The following is a 13,781-nucleotide window of genomic DNA, read 5'->3' as shown; positions in this document are numbered from 1 at the left end:
TCCAGTGTGCCTTACTTTTAAACTACAAGGCACTCTTTAGGGGGTACTTCTGAATATATACAAAATTGAGTTTTCCTACACAGCAAAGGCATTTTCCCTATCATGTGTCACTGCAAAGCATTTCAATTGTAGCCCAGCCACATCACATTGGGAGTCCTTGCAGAAATATATTCTGTATAATATGCATATGCTATAAATACACACTGATGCCCACACATGACATTGGCCTTTTCATTCCTTTGGCACACTTCGGGCACTATTTAAAATGGCCTTATAGGGATGTTAACAATGTCATACAGGGAATTCCAATGAATAACACTTGTTTTAGTAGAGGTAAGGTGCACAGAGTCCAACGCCAGCAAAACCAGACAGGCCAACACCGGGGGACCAGGGCAACAAATAGGGCCACTTTGTACCACAGCCAAGAGACAAGTCATGGTACCTGAGAATGTCTGAAGCGGCAGTGTTACTAGTGGATTTACTGATGCCGATGTACTAGTCTAACCGGCAGTTGGTGCAAAAAATATTTAAGAAAACCAACACCACAGGCCATGAACCCCAGAGCACTCTTTGTGTACATTTCAACAAGTTTTAAGGTACAAAGCTGTATGTAGGTCATGCAAACTCGGTAGCCAAAAATGCAAGCTCTATCGTAAACAGTGAAAAGCACTTCAAGTTACATTTTGCATTAAGCTCAATGAAAAATGCTAGAAAACTTTAGTGAGGAAGCATGTTTCAGGGACAAATGAAACTAGTGGCAAAAAGTCGTTAAAAGAATTTCATCAGAGGCTGGATAGATTAAGATAAACTCCACATTCAAGAGTGGAAATCATTTGTTCTTTGCCTTCTCAAACATTTGCAAAGACATAAAATGTGGTAGTAGGTAGACCCTGCAAACCGGAGAATCAATTTATACGGAGATAGTCTGTACAAAAACAGAGTTTGAAATTGAGGTGGATTGTTGAAGGTACTCTGTCATCTAGTGATGCAAAATTTGGAAAATCATTTTTGACTCCATTTGCTGACTATCAAAGCTTAATTTAGCAGATGACTTTATAATGTAGATGTGTACAGAAGGCTTACAAACACCATCAAACTATGCAACCATAGCGGACTCAGCAAGAAAAGCTAACAGTGTCTTACGCCATTTAGTGCTGTGTATCCAAACCTCCAGAGTTTGACAAGCTCGAATTTTATAAACTAGGAGAGTCTGCATGGCTGACTTCTACGTACAAGCTGGAGGTTAGCTGGGGGCCCCTATAAAATGCATGTGCAGAACGCTTAGTATGAGACAATGCTAAGAGTGAGATTCAACATGATCTAAAAGACAGTGCTGGAGGGATTACATCTATCTGGCCTGAGATTTCTATGTGCTTTCAAGAATCAGCATGAAACATAAAAGGGAGGCACTCGGAGCACTCAGTGTGTGTCCAGTTGAGGAAGGTGTAATGGGTGAGATGCTGCAAGATGGCAACAGTTTGCACTCTTAGCAGAGGGGTCACTTGGAAAAGAAAATTATTTGCGAATCCAACCTAATCTATGGCAAGAGGCCCAGTTGTGGGCAGCAGAGACTCATCACTCTTCTCAAAGCTAATGCAGGGAAACCTAGAACCATGTAAAGTACCCATCAGTTACAGGAGCAGGAAGGTCAGGCCTAGCACCAGAATGAGCAGAAACATAACCTAAAAAGATTAGGAGGATCATCTACCCGAGCTCAAAAAGGATCTTGGATTTACAGAACTAGGCAGATGAGAGAAAGAAATGCACAACCTTTCCAGTAAAAATGTTTTTATATATATGTAGCCTCAATTGCGGAAATAGGGAGTCATATGACCGCCAGCGAATACAGCGGCACACAAATGTCCACTGTCTTGCTTACCTAAAGCCTTCAAATGGTTAGTACACAGCCTAGCCTTTTCTATATATGGCATTATACAGAGAAAAGTAATTGTAATAATGGGCTGCCGACTGATTCATTAGTGCCATCTAACTATTGAATTCACTTTACAGGGAGAAAATGCCAATAACAAACATGTATTCACATATACATGCCCAATAGATAAAAGTAAGTTGTAATTCAGACACTATTAAGTACAAATGCAGAAAAAAACCAAAGAATTCAGGTAGAAAAAAAACACAACTTACTGTGACATTTTTTAGACACTGTTCACAGGATGTTCCAGAGAATTGGGAACACGCTAAAAGATAAAACAAAAAAAACAGAACTGAAATATGTTGGACCAATTTGTCAGATGTACATTTACATTCATCACCATTTTTTAAATGAAAATAGGACAGGGGTGATGGGATACAAAAGGACTTTTTAGCCAATGTGAGCAGCACGTAACGAATGGCACAACCAACGTAAACGCAGCAGAAAGAATAAATGTACAGGGCAACGCACCAGAGAGACCTCTGTGGGTTGAACATGCCTTGACCCCACTGAGTTCCCCATTATACATTTGTCATGTTTGACGACAGAGAGGAAGGAAGGTTTTCCACTCAGAACCACAGAAATGTAGACTTCCCCTTTTAAACTATCTTAATGTCAGGGACAGTAATAGAACCACTGGAGTTCATTTCACAGTGAAAGGTAATCACCAAAGCAGAGACAGGATATAAAGGCTTAATGTGGATACTATAAGCACTGTTTACAGCAGTTTAATGCTTATCATTTCTGGGAATTGTAAGTTAATAACATAGGAGATAATTGAAGCTAAACCAACAGGGCACACCCCTGGGGTTCCATGATGCCTACTCAGTCGGGAGGCAACTATTTAAGAATTTTAATATCAGGTTCAATTAAGGACGTATACATAAAGGAAAACTGAAAGTTTTAAAACGTTCTGTAAATGTAGAGGGATTGGAAATGGTAATAGTATTGTTTTGTCTTTTACAAATAAAAACATATTTTGAAAAAGCTCCGTCCTTTTCGTTAACAATTTGTATTTGTTTTGTCAGTGAATGAAATATAATATTTCAGAATGTGTAAAAACATTATGTAAAAAAAATCGATTTGTTGGTATTGTTTTGCAATTTGCATCATAGAATTTGCTTGGTGAGGATCCCTGGAATCCAGTAGTGATTTACTGGAGGTCCACAGAAGGCCATGAAGCGCTGGGATAGGCTGTTTTCTTTTTGTGAAAAATTATTCTTACAATTGAATATTGCTATAATTTGTCTTTAGAAGTGGATCTGCATTGTTTACGTGGATATTTCCTAAACAGAGTTGTGGGACTGGGTGGATAATCCAAATTTCTATTAAACAGTTCTATTGCACTCAGGAGACCTTGCAGAATGTGTGTGTTGGGTGTGTTATCATGAACCAGGGACACAGACGTGCTGAAGTTCTTTGCACTCACAATGGCAGTAGTGTTCAAAATTGCAGGTTTTGCGAGTGTAAAACACCCAAACGCATTCTAACAAAGAGAACATGCTAGTAGCAATTTAGTTTACAACTCTGTTAGAACTGGGGGTCTCTAGTTGGCAGAGGTAGGTACCACTGTCCAAATAGGGACCTTTGCTTCTAGTCAGGGTAAGGAGGAAACCCTCTGAGATAACCCCTGCTCACCCCCTTGGTAGCTTGGCACGAGCAGTCAAGGCTTATCAAAGGCAATGTGTAAAGTATTTGTACCAACACTCACAGTAACACAGTGAAAGCACCACAAACTGACTCCACAACAGTTTAGAAAAATAAAGGTATTTAATCTATTCTACACAAGACCAAAACGACAAAAATCTAACATACACAGTTCAAGATTATGGTTGCAAAAGAGTTCTTAAAGTTGCGGTAGAAAAATCCACAGTTGCGTGAAAAGTTCACAGTTGCGTCACATTTAGACAACAGTACCTTTAAATGAGACAAATTTCCAAAACCGAAACTGGTGCGGTGGAAAACAAGCGATGTGTCACTCCTGAGACCCTGGGGAGGCGATGTGACAGCCCCGCTGGTTGTAGCGGGCGTGATGTGGTGGCTCCGGTCTGTATGGGGAGGGATGCGATACCTTGTATGGATTCCGGGGCGGAGGTTCCGTAGTGAAGAAGCTTGCAAAGGCACGATGCGATGATCTTTGGAGTTGCGACGATCTCCGGGGCAATGATGCACGGATCAGGGGTGATCTTCCTCTCGCAGTTCCTCAATGCGATGGCTTCTGCGACGACACTCGCAGCGACGTGATGTGGTCCGCAAGCAAGCGGTGCGACGATCTCACCCAGCGACGACAGGCTCTGCGACGATACTCGCAACAATGGTAATCTTCCCGCACCGGACTGGTGCGTCCCGCAAACAAAGGATGCGACGACTCTGGCAGCGGCAATAGGCGCTGGGACGATCTCGGCCTTCGTAGCGGCAGGAATTTCCTCGCACTGACGGGGATGGGCTCCGCAAACGAGCGATGCGACAAAACTTGCAGAAAGTCTTTAAAAGCTTGGTTTCCAGCTTCCCAACACAGGTACAACTTCCAGAGGCACCACAACTGGCCCAGGCACTCTAGGAAGGACAGAACTCTCTCAGCAGAATTCAGAGAAGCTGGGGGGGGTCCTTTATTCCTGGGACTTCATAACAGGGAGCCAGCTCTTCTCAAGCCCTTGGAGATTCCTTCAAGCAAGGGGACACAGCCCCAAAAGCAAAGTCCTTCCCCTCTCCTTGGCAGCAAAGCAACAACAGGTCAGTCCAGCAGAGCAACAGCAGGTCAGTCTTCCTTCTTCAGTTTCAGCTTTCTCTTTGGCAGAGGTTCCTTCTTGATTCCAGGATGATCTAATTTTCTGTAGTCAGGGGCCCTGTACTTTTACCCCTAAAAGTCTTTGATCCCTTTATGCAGGAGGGCTCTGAGCCCAGTCTGAACAAGTTCTGGGTGTTCCTTGAGCACTGTGTTTTCCTGGCCTCTCCTTTCCTTTCAGGGAGAGGGGCAGGGTCGTCAGCCACCCAGCAGGAGGTTGGAGCCAGCATTGTGGAAGGCAGGCACAGCCCTATTCGGGTCCAGGTGCTATCCCCTCCCACCACTCAAGATGCAGATGAAGTAATTCAGCCTAGGGCTGACTCAGCCAGCCTCCTGGGGGCTCCCAGCCTCTGTCACTCTCAAACCAGACAGCCAATTCACAAGCAGGCCAAGGCACACAGGAAGGTCAGACAAGAGAGCAGCGACTTTCTAAAAGCGCTGTTCTCAAACACAGGATTTAAAAACAACCTTTCCTAAAAGATGTGTTATTAAATTCTGAGTTCAGGGATACCAAACTTGTATGTCCTATCTTGCTCCTATGGGAAGATATGCTGGTAGCCACTGTAGCCAGCATTCCCCATGATAGCCTATGGCGCAAGACAGCCTTACAATAGTGAAAAATGAAAATGGCTGTAATTCACTACCAGAGCATGTCACCTGCACAAGTGCATGCTCTACCTTTCACATACACTGCACCCTGCCCAAGGGGGTACCTTGGGCCTTCTATAGGGGTGACCGATGTTTACAGAAAGGGATGGGTCAGGCCTGGCCAGTGGGGACACTGACCAGGAGGACATGGCAGTTTGCAGACTGCACACAGGCACTGCGGTGGCAGGCCTGAGACACCCTTTTAGGGTTACTCATGTGGGTGGCACAATCAGTGCTGCAGGCCCACTAGTAGCATTTGTTATCACCAGCCCTGGCACACGCAGTGCACTTTACTAGGGACTTCTTGGTGACACAAATATGCCAATCATGGATAACCAATCATAATAACAATTTACACAGGGAGCACTTGCACTTTGACACTGAACAGCAGTGGCAAAGTGCCCAAAGCATCTAAACCAGCAAAAACAAAATCCAGCACAGCATCAAAAATACAGGAGGTAGAGGCAAAAGGATAGGGGGAAACCACGCCAAAGATGCCAGGTCTAACAAACTCATAATGTCTTCATTGCCAGTGGAAAGATGGGGGGGGGGGATAGGTGACTGCTGAGACCCATTAACTTTAGTCAAATGTAAATATATAAAAAAGTAGCAGGCCATGTAGCAATGAGTAATTACCTAAATCTGAAATCGCAGAATTCTCACTGAATAGAGATACTGCAGTAACAGTACCAGCTAATAGCAGAACAATGGAACAGTACCATATTGACAAGACCTCCAAGATACAGGACTATGAAGAGGGAGATCACTGTCAGTTATCTGTAAATTTACATATTTGCAAGAGTATCAGCGGCAAAAAAATGAAAGAAACTAAAAGAGAAGAAATTATAGGAAAAACCATGACAAGTCAAAAATAAAATAAAAGAAGGAACATTCTGAAACAATGCAGAAAAAAATAAAGTAGAGAAGCAGAAGAAACAAAAAAGGAAATTAGAGAAGCGTAGTAAACCTCAGCAAAAGCAGAAAGACACTAAGCAGTATGTTAAGTTGAGGAGACAATGAGAAGCAGACAGGCATGACAATCTCTGACACTGGAACAGTAACCACAAACCTTAACGACCATGTGCACCATACACTCTGAAGAAACATATGAACCTTGCCCTCATCAAGTTTTAACTAATAGACTGGACCCCATCAGCTCAGCCCTCATCCCCAATCCTGAATGACTATTGACACTGCCACCTCCCAGATGCCTGGAAACATGCCACAGTTCTCACTATCCTGAAGAAACCCTCAGAGAACCCTAAAACACTAGCAAACTACTGGCCCATCTCCAATACACCATTCCCTGCAAAGGAAATGGAGAGGATCATGAACAAACATCCAGCTTCCCACCTCAAAGACAGCAACCTCCTTGACGCAACACAATCTGACTTTAGACCCAACCACATCATTGAAACCGCCCTCATTGCCACCACAGACAACATCTGATTGATCTAGGACAGAGGAGACAAGCTGCCCTTCTCTTTCTGGATCTATTTGCGCTTTCAATAGCATCGTCCATCCATCCTCATTCAATGCATACAAGATGCCAGCATTCAGGGACCAGCGCTTTGCTGGATCTGCTCTTTCCTCACAGGCCACACTCAAACGGCCAGCCTCACTCCTCTCACTTCAGCTACTGCAAAACCCCATCAGCAGAGTACCACAAGGATCCTCACTCAGCCCCACACTGTTCAAAGCCTACGTGCCGCACTCGCCGGCATCATTTGTACACATAGAATCAACACTATGTCTTGCGCAGCTCACACCCAGCTTATCCTCTCTCAACTGCCTTAAGCTCAACACAGACAAGTCAGAAGTAATCATCTTCAGTAGAGACTCCTCGCTATGGGACTCCACCTGGTCTGCTGCTGATCTCAGTCCCACACCCAACCCAACCACCCATGTGAAGAATCTTGGAACAATAGTTGGCAATCAGCTCGCTATGACAGACCAATTGAATGTAGTCTCTGCCTTTTGTTTGCTCACACTCAAGATGCTCAAAAGGATTTTCAAGTGGCTTCCCTTCATCACCTGCCGAACTACCACTAAAGCGCTCATCAGCAGCAAGTTGGACTATGGCAACACACTATGTAGGAATCAGCGAGCAACTGACCAGGAGACACCACACCATACCGAGCTCAGCTACGAGACCAGCCTGACTTGCAAACTTCCCCCAGCATTCACATCACACTGCACCTCAAAGACCTGGGTGCCAATCCAAAAACAGGCAAATTTCAAACTCCTCACGCACACATACAAAGCATTGCACAACATTGCCCACCCCACCTCAACAATCTTATTAACTTTCACATACCTACCAGACATCGCCCGCTAGCCGACTCCTACGAGCACACATCCCCCGTATACACAGAACCAGATGTGGTGGCTGGGCCTTCTCCTACCTCGCTCCCAAACTCTGGAATAAACTACTCCTGCACATCAGAGCCGCAAACTCCGGTCTTGAATTTTGCAAGAAATTGAAGACATGGCTCTTGTGAGAAATTGGGTTGTTGGTTGAGAGGGGGGTGGAAACCCTACTCAAGCAACAGCCAACATAATTTTTAGGGTGAACCACAAAAAGTCAATAAATTAACCTATGCTCAACCCTCTAGTAGCTTGACACAAAAGCAGACAGGATTAATTTAGAGGCAATGTGTAAAGTATGTATGCGGAACACAAACAGAAATAAAATAAAACACATCACTAGAAAAATCCCACACCAATTTAGAAAAATAGAGTAAAATGTCATAAATTGTCACCAAAACGACAAAATCTAATCAGCAGAACTATGCAGTTTCAAAGTTTTACGGTAAGTATGGTGCTAAAAAGCACAAAGCATCAACTGTGATTATCTGGTCGTGCCAGACTGGGACAAAGTCACAAGTTCAGGTCGACCACGATGGAGTGTAGGCTGGAAACAGGGACCAGGTCAGTCCCACTAAGAATTGTAACTTATGTTCTTGATGTAAACATTGCATTGAGTCAGTTCTGATGATGAGCTGCGTGGGCTGCAATGTGAGGTCTTGTGTCAATTTACAGCATGCAGCGTCTGTTCCGATGTGAAGCTGCAAGGGATGCGATACAAGGTCCTGCGATGAGTGGTGTCATGCTGCGTTGTTTCCAATGAGGCGGCTGATCAGGAGCTGCAAGGTTCTAGGATGCGAGGTCCTGCATCATGCTGTGTTGAGTTGCGTCACGCTGGGGGCATTTCGGAGGAAACCCACAGCTGAGCCAGGAGGAGTACATTTTGATGCCAGCTAAGGGTGTAGTCCAGGTGTCTCAACCACTCAATCGCAAGCTCCCAGTAGCTCCCAGACACCTTCAAAGTAGCTCACAGCCTTGAGTTCATTTTTAAATAAGCAGAGGGTCACATTTTTCTTTTAACATTAAACGAAGCCAGTGCTTACTTTGCATCACTAGCCTCAGGCTGCAGAGGATAGAGCCTGATAATGAGCAGTGCTCGGTTAGATTTATGGGCAAGGCTGGGTCACAGAGGTGAAGAACTGAAGTATTTAACTTTAAAATAAAAGTCCTGGTTGACTATATTGGAGCATGTGAATAAAATGATGTTTCTGAATGCTTTTAAATGGGAGAAAATGTAAATTAAAAAAGTTACCTTAAAGAATAACACTTGATTTTTATTTTCTCCCATTTCAAAGTGTCAAATTTACAAGCAGCAGGGTTTTTGCTACCAGTGGCCACTAGAATCTGTGCCATATTTATAACTGAATAATACTAATTTTTTCAAATGGAAGACATTTTAAGTGAAGAAAACTTTTTCTATGAAACATTAAAGGCCTTATTACAAATACGGTGGTCCTCAGGACCACCATACTCACGGTGGTATTCTGAGTGTGGCGGTCAAGACTTCCGACTCTACCGGGATCAAAGATCCCGCTGAACTAGCATTCTGAAATTGGCATGAATATGCTGGCAGTGCCACTGCCATCACCGCAGAGCAAATTAAGAGTTGCCTTTTCACTGGCCTTTTCATGGTGGTGAACCCGCTGTTAAAAGGATGGCAGAGAGGCAAATCTGGGTCTGGGCGTGCGGGCACATATTGTGCGCCCTATAATTGCACCCCCATTACTACAAGGTGTGGCATCCATGCCACACCATGCAGGAACATGCTGCAGAAGCAGTCACGGCGGCATGAGACCACCTCAGCATCACCTGCCCACCATTGATTACACTTGCAATCCAGCGGACGGGCATGCTACGGGCTTGGTGGTCCTCCTATAGGGGCGGTGATCACGGGTCGACAGAAGGGTGATTCATCTCGTAATAAGGCTCTAAGTGTTAATGTCTCTCTCCTTTTGCAAGCCAAATATGTCTTATGGGGTTATTACGAGTCTTCCGACAATCCTATCACGACCAGGGAGTTCGGGCTGCCCTGGGACTACGAATCGCCAGGGATCAGAGATCCCTGGCGGTGGCGTCGCAGTCTGGAGGCAGCAATATGCTTGGAAGGGCTGCTGCAGCCTCACCAAGCATATTACGAGTTTCCTCACAGCCACACTTTACATGGCGGTGAGACCGTCATGTAAAGTATGTTGGTGAGGAAACAAAGGGGGCTCTACAGGGCCCCAGTGCCTCACACCATGTGGATGCACAGCATGGACAACAGCAGTCCTTGCCGTGCAGGTACTATCTTTGACATTCCCATTGCAGTGCCTATTTCATAGACACTGCCCTGGGAATACCAAAGAGCAGTCCACCAAACAGAAGAAAACTACTAATCTGGCGGGCAGTGCAAACGTGGGGTTGATGGTGCGGGAGTAGGGTGGGTCCAGTTCCGCAACGCCAAACTCATAAAAAGGCCCTTAATACTTTATGAAGTATGTTTATTCATTTAAAATTCTTCCCATTTAAACAAATGTATTTTTCAGATATAAATATGGCTCCATGTCTACAGGCCACTAGGAACAAGAAGCTTGGTGTTTGCAAATGTGACACTTGGAAATGGGAGAAAATCTAAATGGGGAGTTTTATGGAATCCATACAAACAATGTAAACTCTTAAGTTTAATTTTCTCGATACAGTGCCATATTTGTAAGTGATAAATACAGCCATTATTTTAAGTTAGAGAAATTTAAAGTGAAGGAAAATGTTCCATTCACTTTTGCAGAACATTTTTCTGCACTCTAAATGTCTCTGATTTGTGTTATACATGTAATTGTACCACATATGGTGGAAGGTATGTCCTGTGCCACAAGAACATATGACACAGTCTCCCAGTCACCTTTACACATATATTCCATCCATACGCACACATGTTCATACATCCCTAAAGCACATGTTCGCACTGACAAAATGGCAGCCCTGTCATAGTGCCACTGGTCAAAGTATTTTGTTCCAACCTTAGCATCTGGCTCTATGGACATTAGGCCCAAAGTCATTTAAGCTGGGTGTGAGGGAGTCTGGTAACAATGCACAAGTTGCTTAGCCTTGAGAAGCTCATGATGATTTTCATTGATCAGAAGTAGCTCTCCCTACAGAAAAGGTTGGTCTAGGACCTGGCGGGGTCACCTCCTGGGGATTAGGACTCACTCAAACAGAGGCCAGCAGCAGGGCACAGGAAGGTTCAGTTGGGCAGCTGCAGGGCAGGTTTCTGGAGATTATGTCCCAGTAGCTCAGAACAGGAGGCCAGTCAGCTAGTCCTTGGACTCATTCTGGTCCTGTCTTCAAGAAGCAGAACCAGTCTTCCTACAGCATACAGCAGGGAATTCCTTGCAGCAAAAGGCCAGTCCTTCTTCCGAGTCTTCCACAGGTCTAGAAGTGATCCAAAGAGTGGATCCCATTCTTATACCTGTTGCTAGCTTTGAAATTGGGGAAGCTTCTGAATACACCTAGTCATGTGACCTAGTCAGTGCCAGGTTACCTTCCTGGCTGAGTTATGCGCTCTACTGATACCCATAACATAATATAGCATAACAAAAGAGACCTGACCAGCTAAGCATCAAGGTAGTGCATTCAGTGTTTCTGCCATACCGCATTTTGAAACAGCATTGCAACCTCATGCGGCCTATGAACTTCTATATAAAGATGTGATTATTACTACAACAATTCTTTAGATAAAACACCTCAGTAATTCCATGGCTTAGCCAGACGCCTTATCACGCTGCAATGTAGCAGGTGAATGTCGAACCTTTCACAACATTAGTGACAGAGGTTTCATTGATTGCTATGGAATGCTCATTGTATGCATTTCCTCATATCTAGACCAACACTGGATCTAGAAGTGCCAAGATTATGCACCTACGTAAACCGCATTGCACTGCCTTTAAAGGGAAGTTTTACAGCCCCAACCTGAAAGCATAAAGGAACAAGCAAACTATTTACATGGCACTGCAGTGAGCTGCTGTGATGCTAAGCTACCACACAGCAAAAGACCAGATTTGAAGACGTCATGACACAGTCCACAAGTTTATTTGAAAACCTAGAAAAAACAAAACTTCAGATGATTGCTATTTACATAAACAACTCTATTCAGCCAACTGCCATGCCACATCTAGTCAGAAAGGTAGGAGGTGACCTACAGTGTTTGGAAAAACTAGACAGAAAAGACAAATACACTGTAAATCTCACAGATTGTCATCGGAACTGAACCAAAATATCTTGAAGAAATCTGCATCTTTATTGACATGTGCATATCTAACAAGGCAAATACAACAAGACGACGGATGGAGTGCAGAAACTTTTCAACCACTAACGCCCAGTCCAGAGCTCTGGGATTATTCCATCATTCTTTTGATCACACTACAACCCAGTTTGGACCAAGCAATAGGCAAACAAGTCTTGATCTTGCTCCTTATGGAAACCGCCCAGCCCGAACTGCCAGGCCAGGTCCTCCCTGGACCGGAAACAAGCATCCGGCTAGCTAAAGGTATTCCCAGACATGGGTCCCTTGCTTGCTGCACCACTGGATTCAAGCTAGCCTGGCTGATGAGGGGTTATACTCCGAAACCAGTCCAAGGATGCTTGTTTTGGTCCAGGGAAGACCTGGCCCGGCAGTTAGGGCTGGACTGGTCCCATGGGGAGCAGGGTCAAGACTGATTTGCATATGGCTGGGTCCAAACTGGGGTGACATAGTGAGCAAAATAGCAAAGGATTAAACCAGATCTGTGACTGGGATGAGTGTTTGAAAAGTATCAACACTCCGGCCATCATTTTATTTTGTGTTGTTGCTATATGCGCCCTTAGTGGCTAAGGGTATGCCCAGGCGTGGGTCCCTAGCTTGTTACAGCACTGGATTCAAGCTAGCCTGGCTGATGAGCTGGTATACTCCAAAACCAATCCCATGATGCTTGTTTCCGGTACAGGGAGGATCTGGCCTGGCAGTTCGGGATGGATTGTTCCCATGGGGCGCAGGGTCAAGACTGATTTGCATTTGGCTAGGTCCAAACTGGGCTGACGTGGCGAGCAAAATAACGAGGGACTAAACGTAGATCTGTAACTTGGGGTGAGTGTTTGAAAAGTATCAACACTGTCCATCATTTTTCTTTGTGATGTTGCAAATCTAACAAGGCCCATTAAAGGGACCAGCACAACTCTCCTCCCAAAGGTAACATCATGGCAGATGTAAATGGTGCAATAGTACTATCAAAGCTAAATCTCTCTACGCTGATGTAAACATTTAATCTTCTGTGTGCTGTTAGTGTCAGGAGTTCTTCAAAACACCAATGGTCAACTCCCAGGTTTACTTTGAGGAGTACTAAAGGTGAGTAACCACATTTTAGTATAGACAATGGAAATTCCAGAATATCAATTGCGTTTTAGAGCAGCACTAAGGTGAATATAGGAAACAGATTTCACACTCAGCAAATAACAATTACTCAAGAAGAGTTCTTCAACTGCATTTTGTCACCTGAAGGACTATCATGTGCTCTACGCAAAGTACAAAACAGCCGCAAAGCAGTTGACCCAAACAGAGTTGGAGAGGTGAGTAGCTTTTTCAGGCTGCTGAACTTTCTAGTAGACACAGTGAAGATTTTGTCACCATAACACATTTCACTTGGAGAATTGACAAACATGAAGATAGCCTGGAAGTGGACAGAAGAGCATCTAAACTTAACTTGCATAGGGCATAACCAACTTGCACATTTTATACCACATAAGACAAGATAATTACTGGAAGATGCAAATCTGGAGGGGTCTGAATCAATTCTCATGTAAACAGAGGAAATAGTAGAATGTGTACCATTTGAAAATTCAAGGTGAGCACTAACACAGATGGAACAAAAATACACAAAAGGTGCAATAGTGTTAGTCTGTAGACATTTATTTTATTTTATTTTTTACATTTGTATGGCTCGCAGCTACCCAACAAGGGTTTCCCGGCGCCGATGACAGGAAAGAAGCGAATAAGGTTGTGTGGGATTTGTGACTGATGGATTATTTCTGGAAAAGCCA

General features: G+C 44.2%; 1 protein-coding gene across 1 annotated transcript in view; it reads right to left on the bottom strand.

Annotated features, from left to right (window-relative positions):
* Positions 1-13,781, bottom strand: part of LOC144784683 (pituitary tumor-transforming gene 1 protein-interacting protein-like) — a 142,657-nt gene that overhangs the window by 118,216 nt on the left and 10,660 nt on the right. The window contains exon 2 of the mRNA XM_078663633.1: positions 2,146-2,198. Within this exon, the coding sequence (XP_078519759.1) occupies positions 2,146-2,198 (53 nt within the window). The remainder of the gene's footprint in view (positions 1-2,145; positions 2,199-13,781) is intronic.

This window comes from Lissotriton helveticus, chromosome 10 (assembly GCF_964261635.1).
Source record: "Lissotriton helveticus chromosome 10, aLisHel1.1, whole genome shotgun sequence".
In the NCBI taxonomy this organism is placed as follows: Eukaryota; Metazoa; Chordata; class Amphibia; order Caudata; family Salamandridae; genus Lissotriton; species Lissotriton helveticus.
Note: the sequence above shows the minus strand (reverse complement) of the source record. Positions and strands in the feature narration are given on the sequence as shown.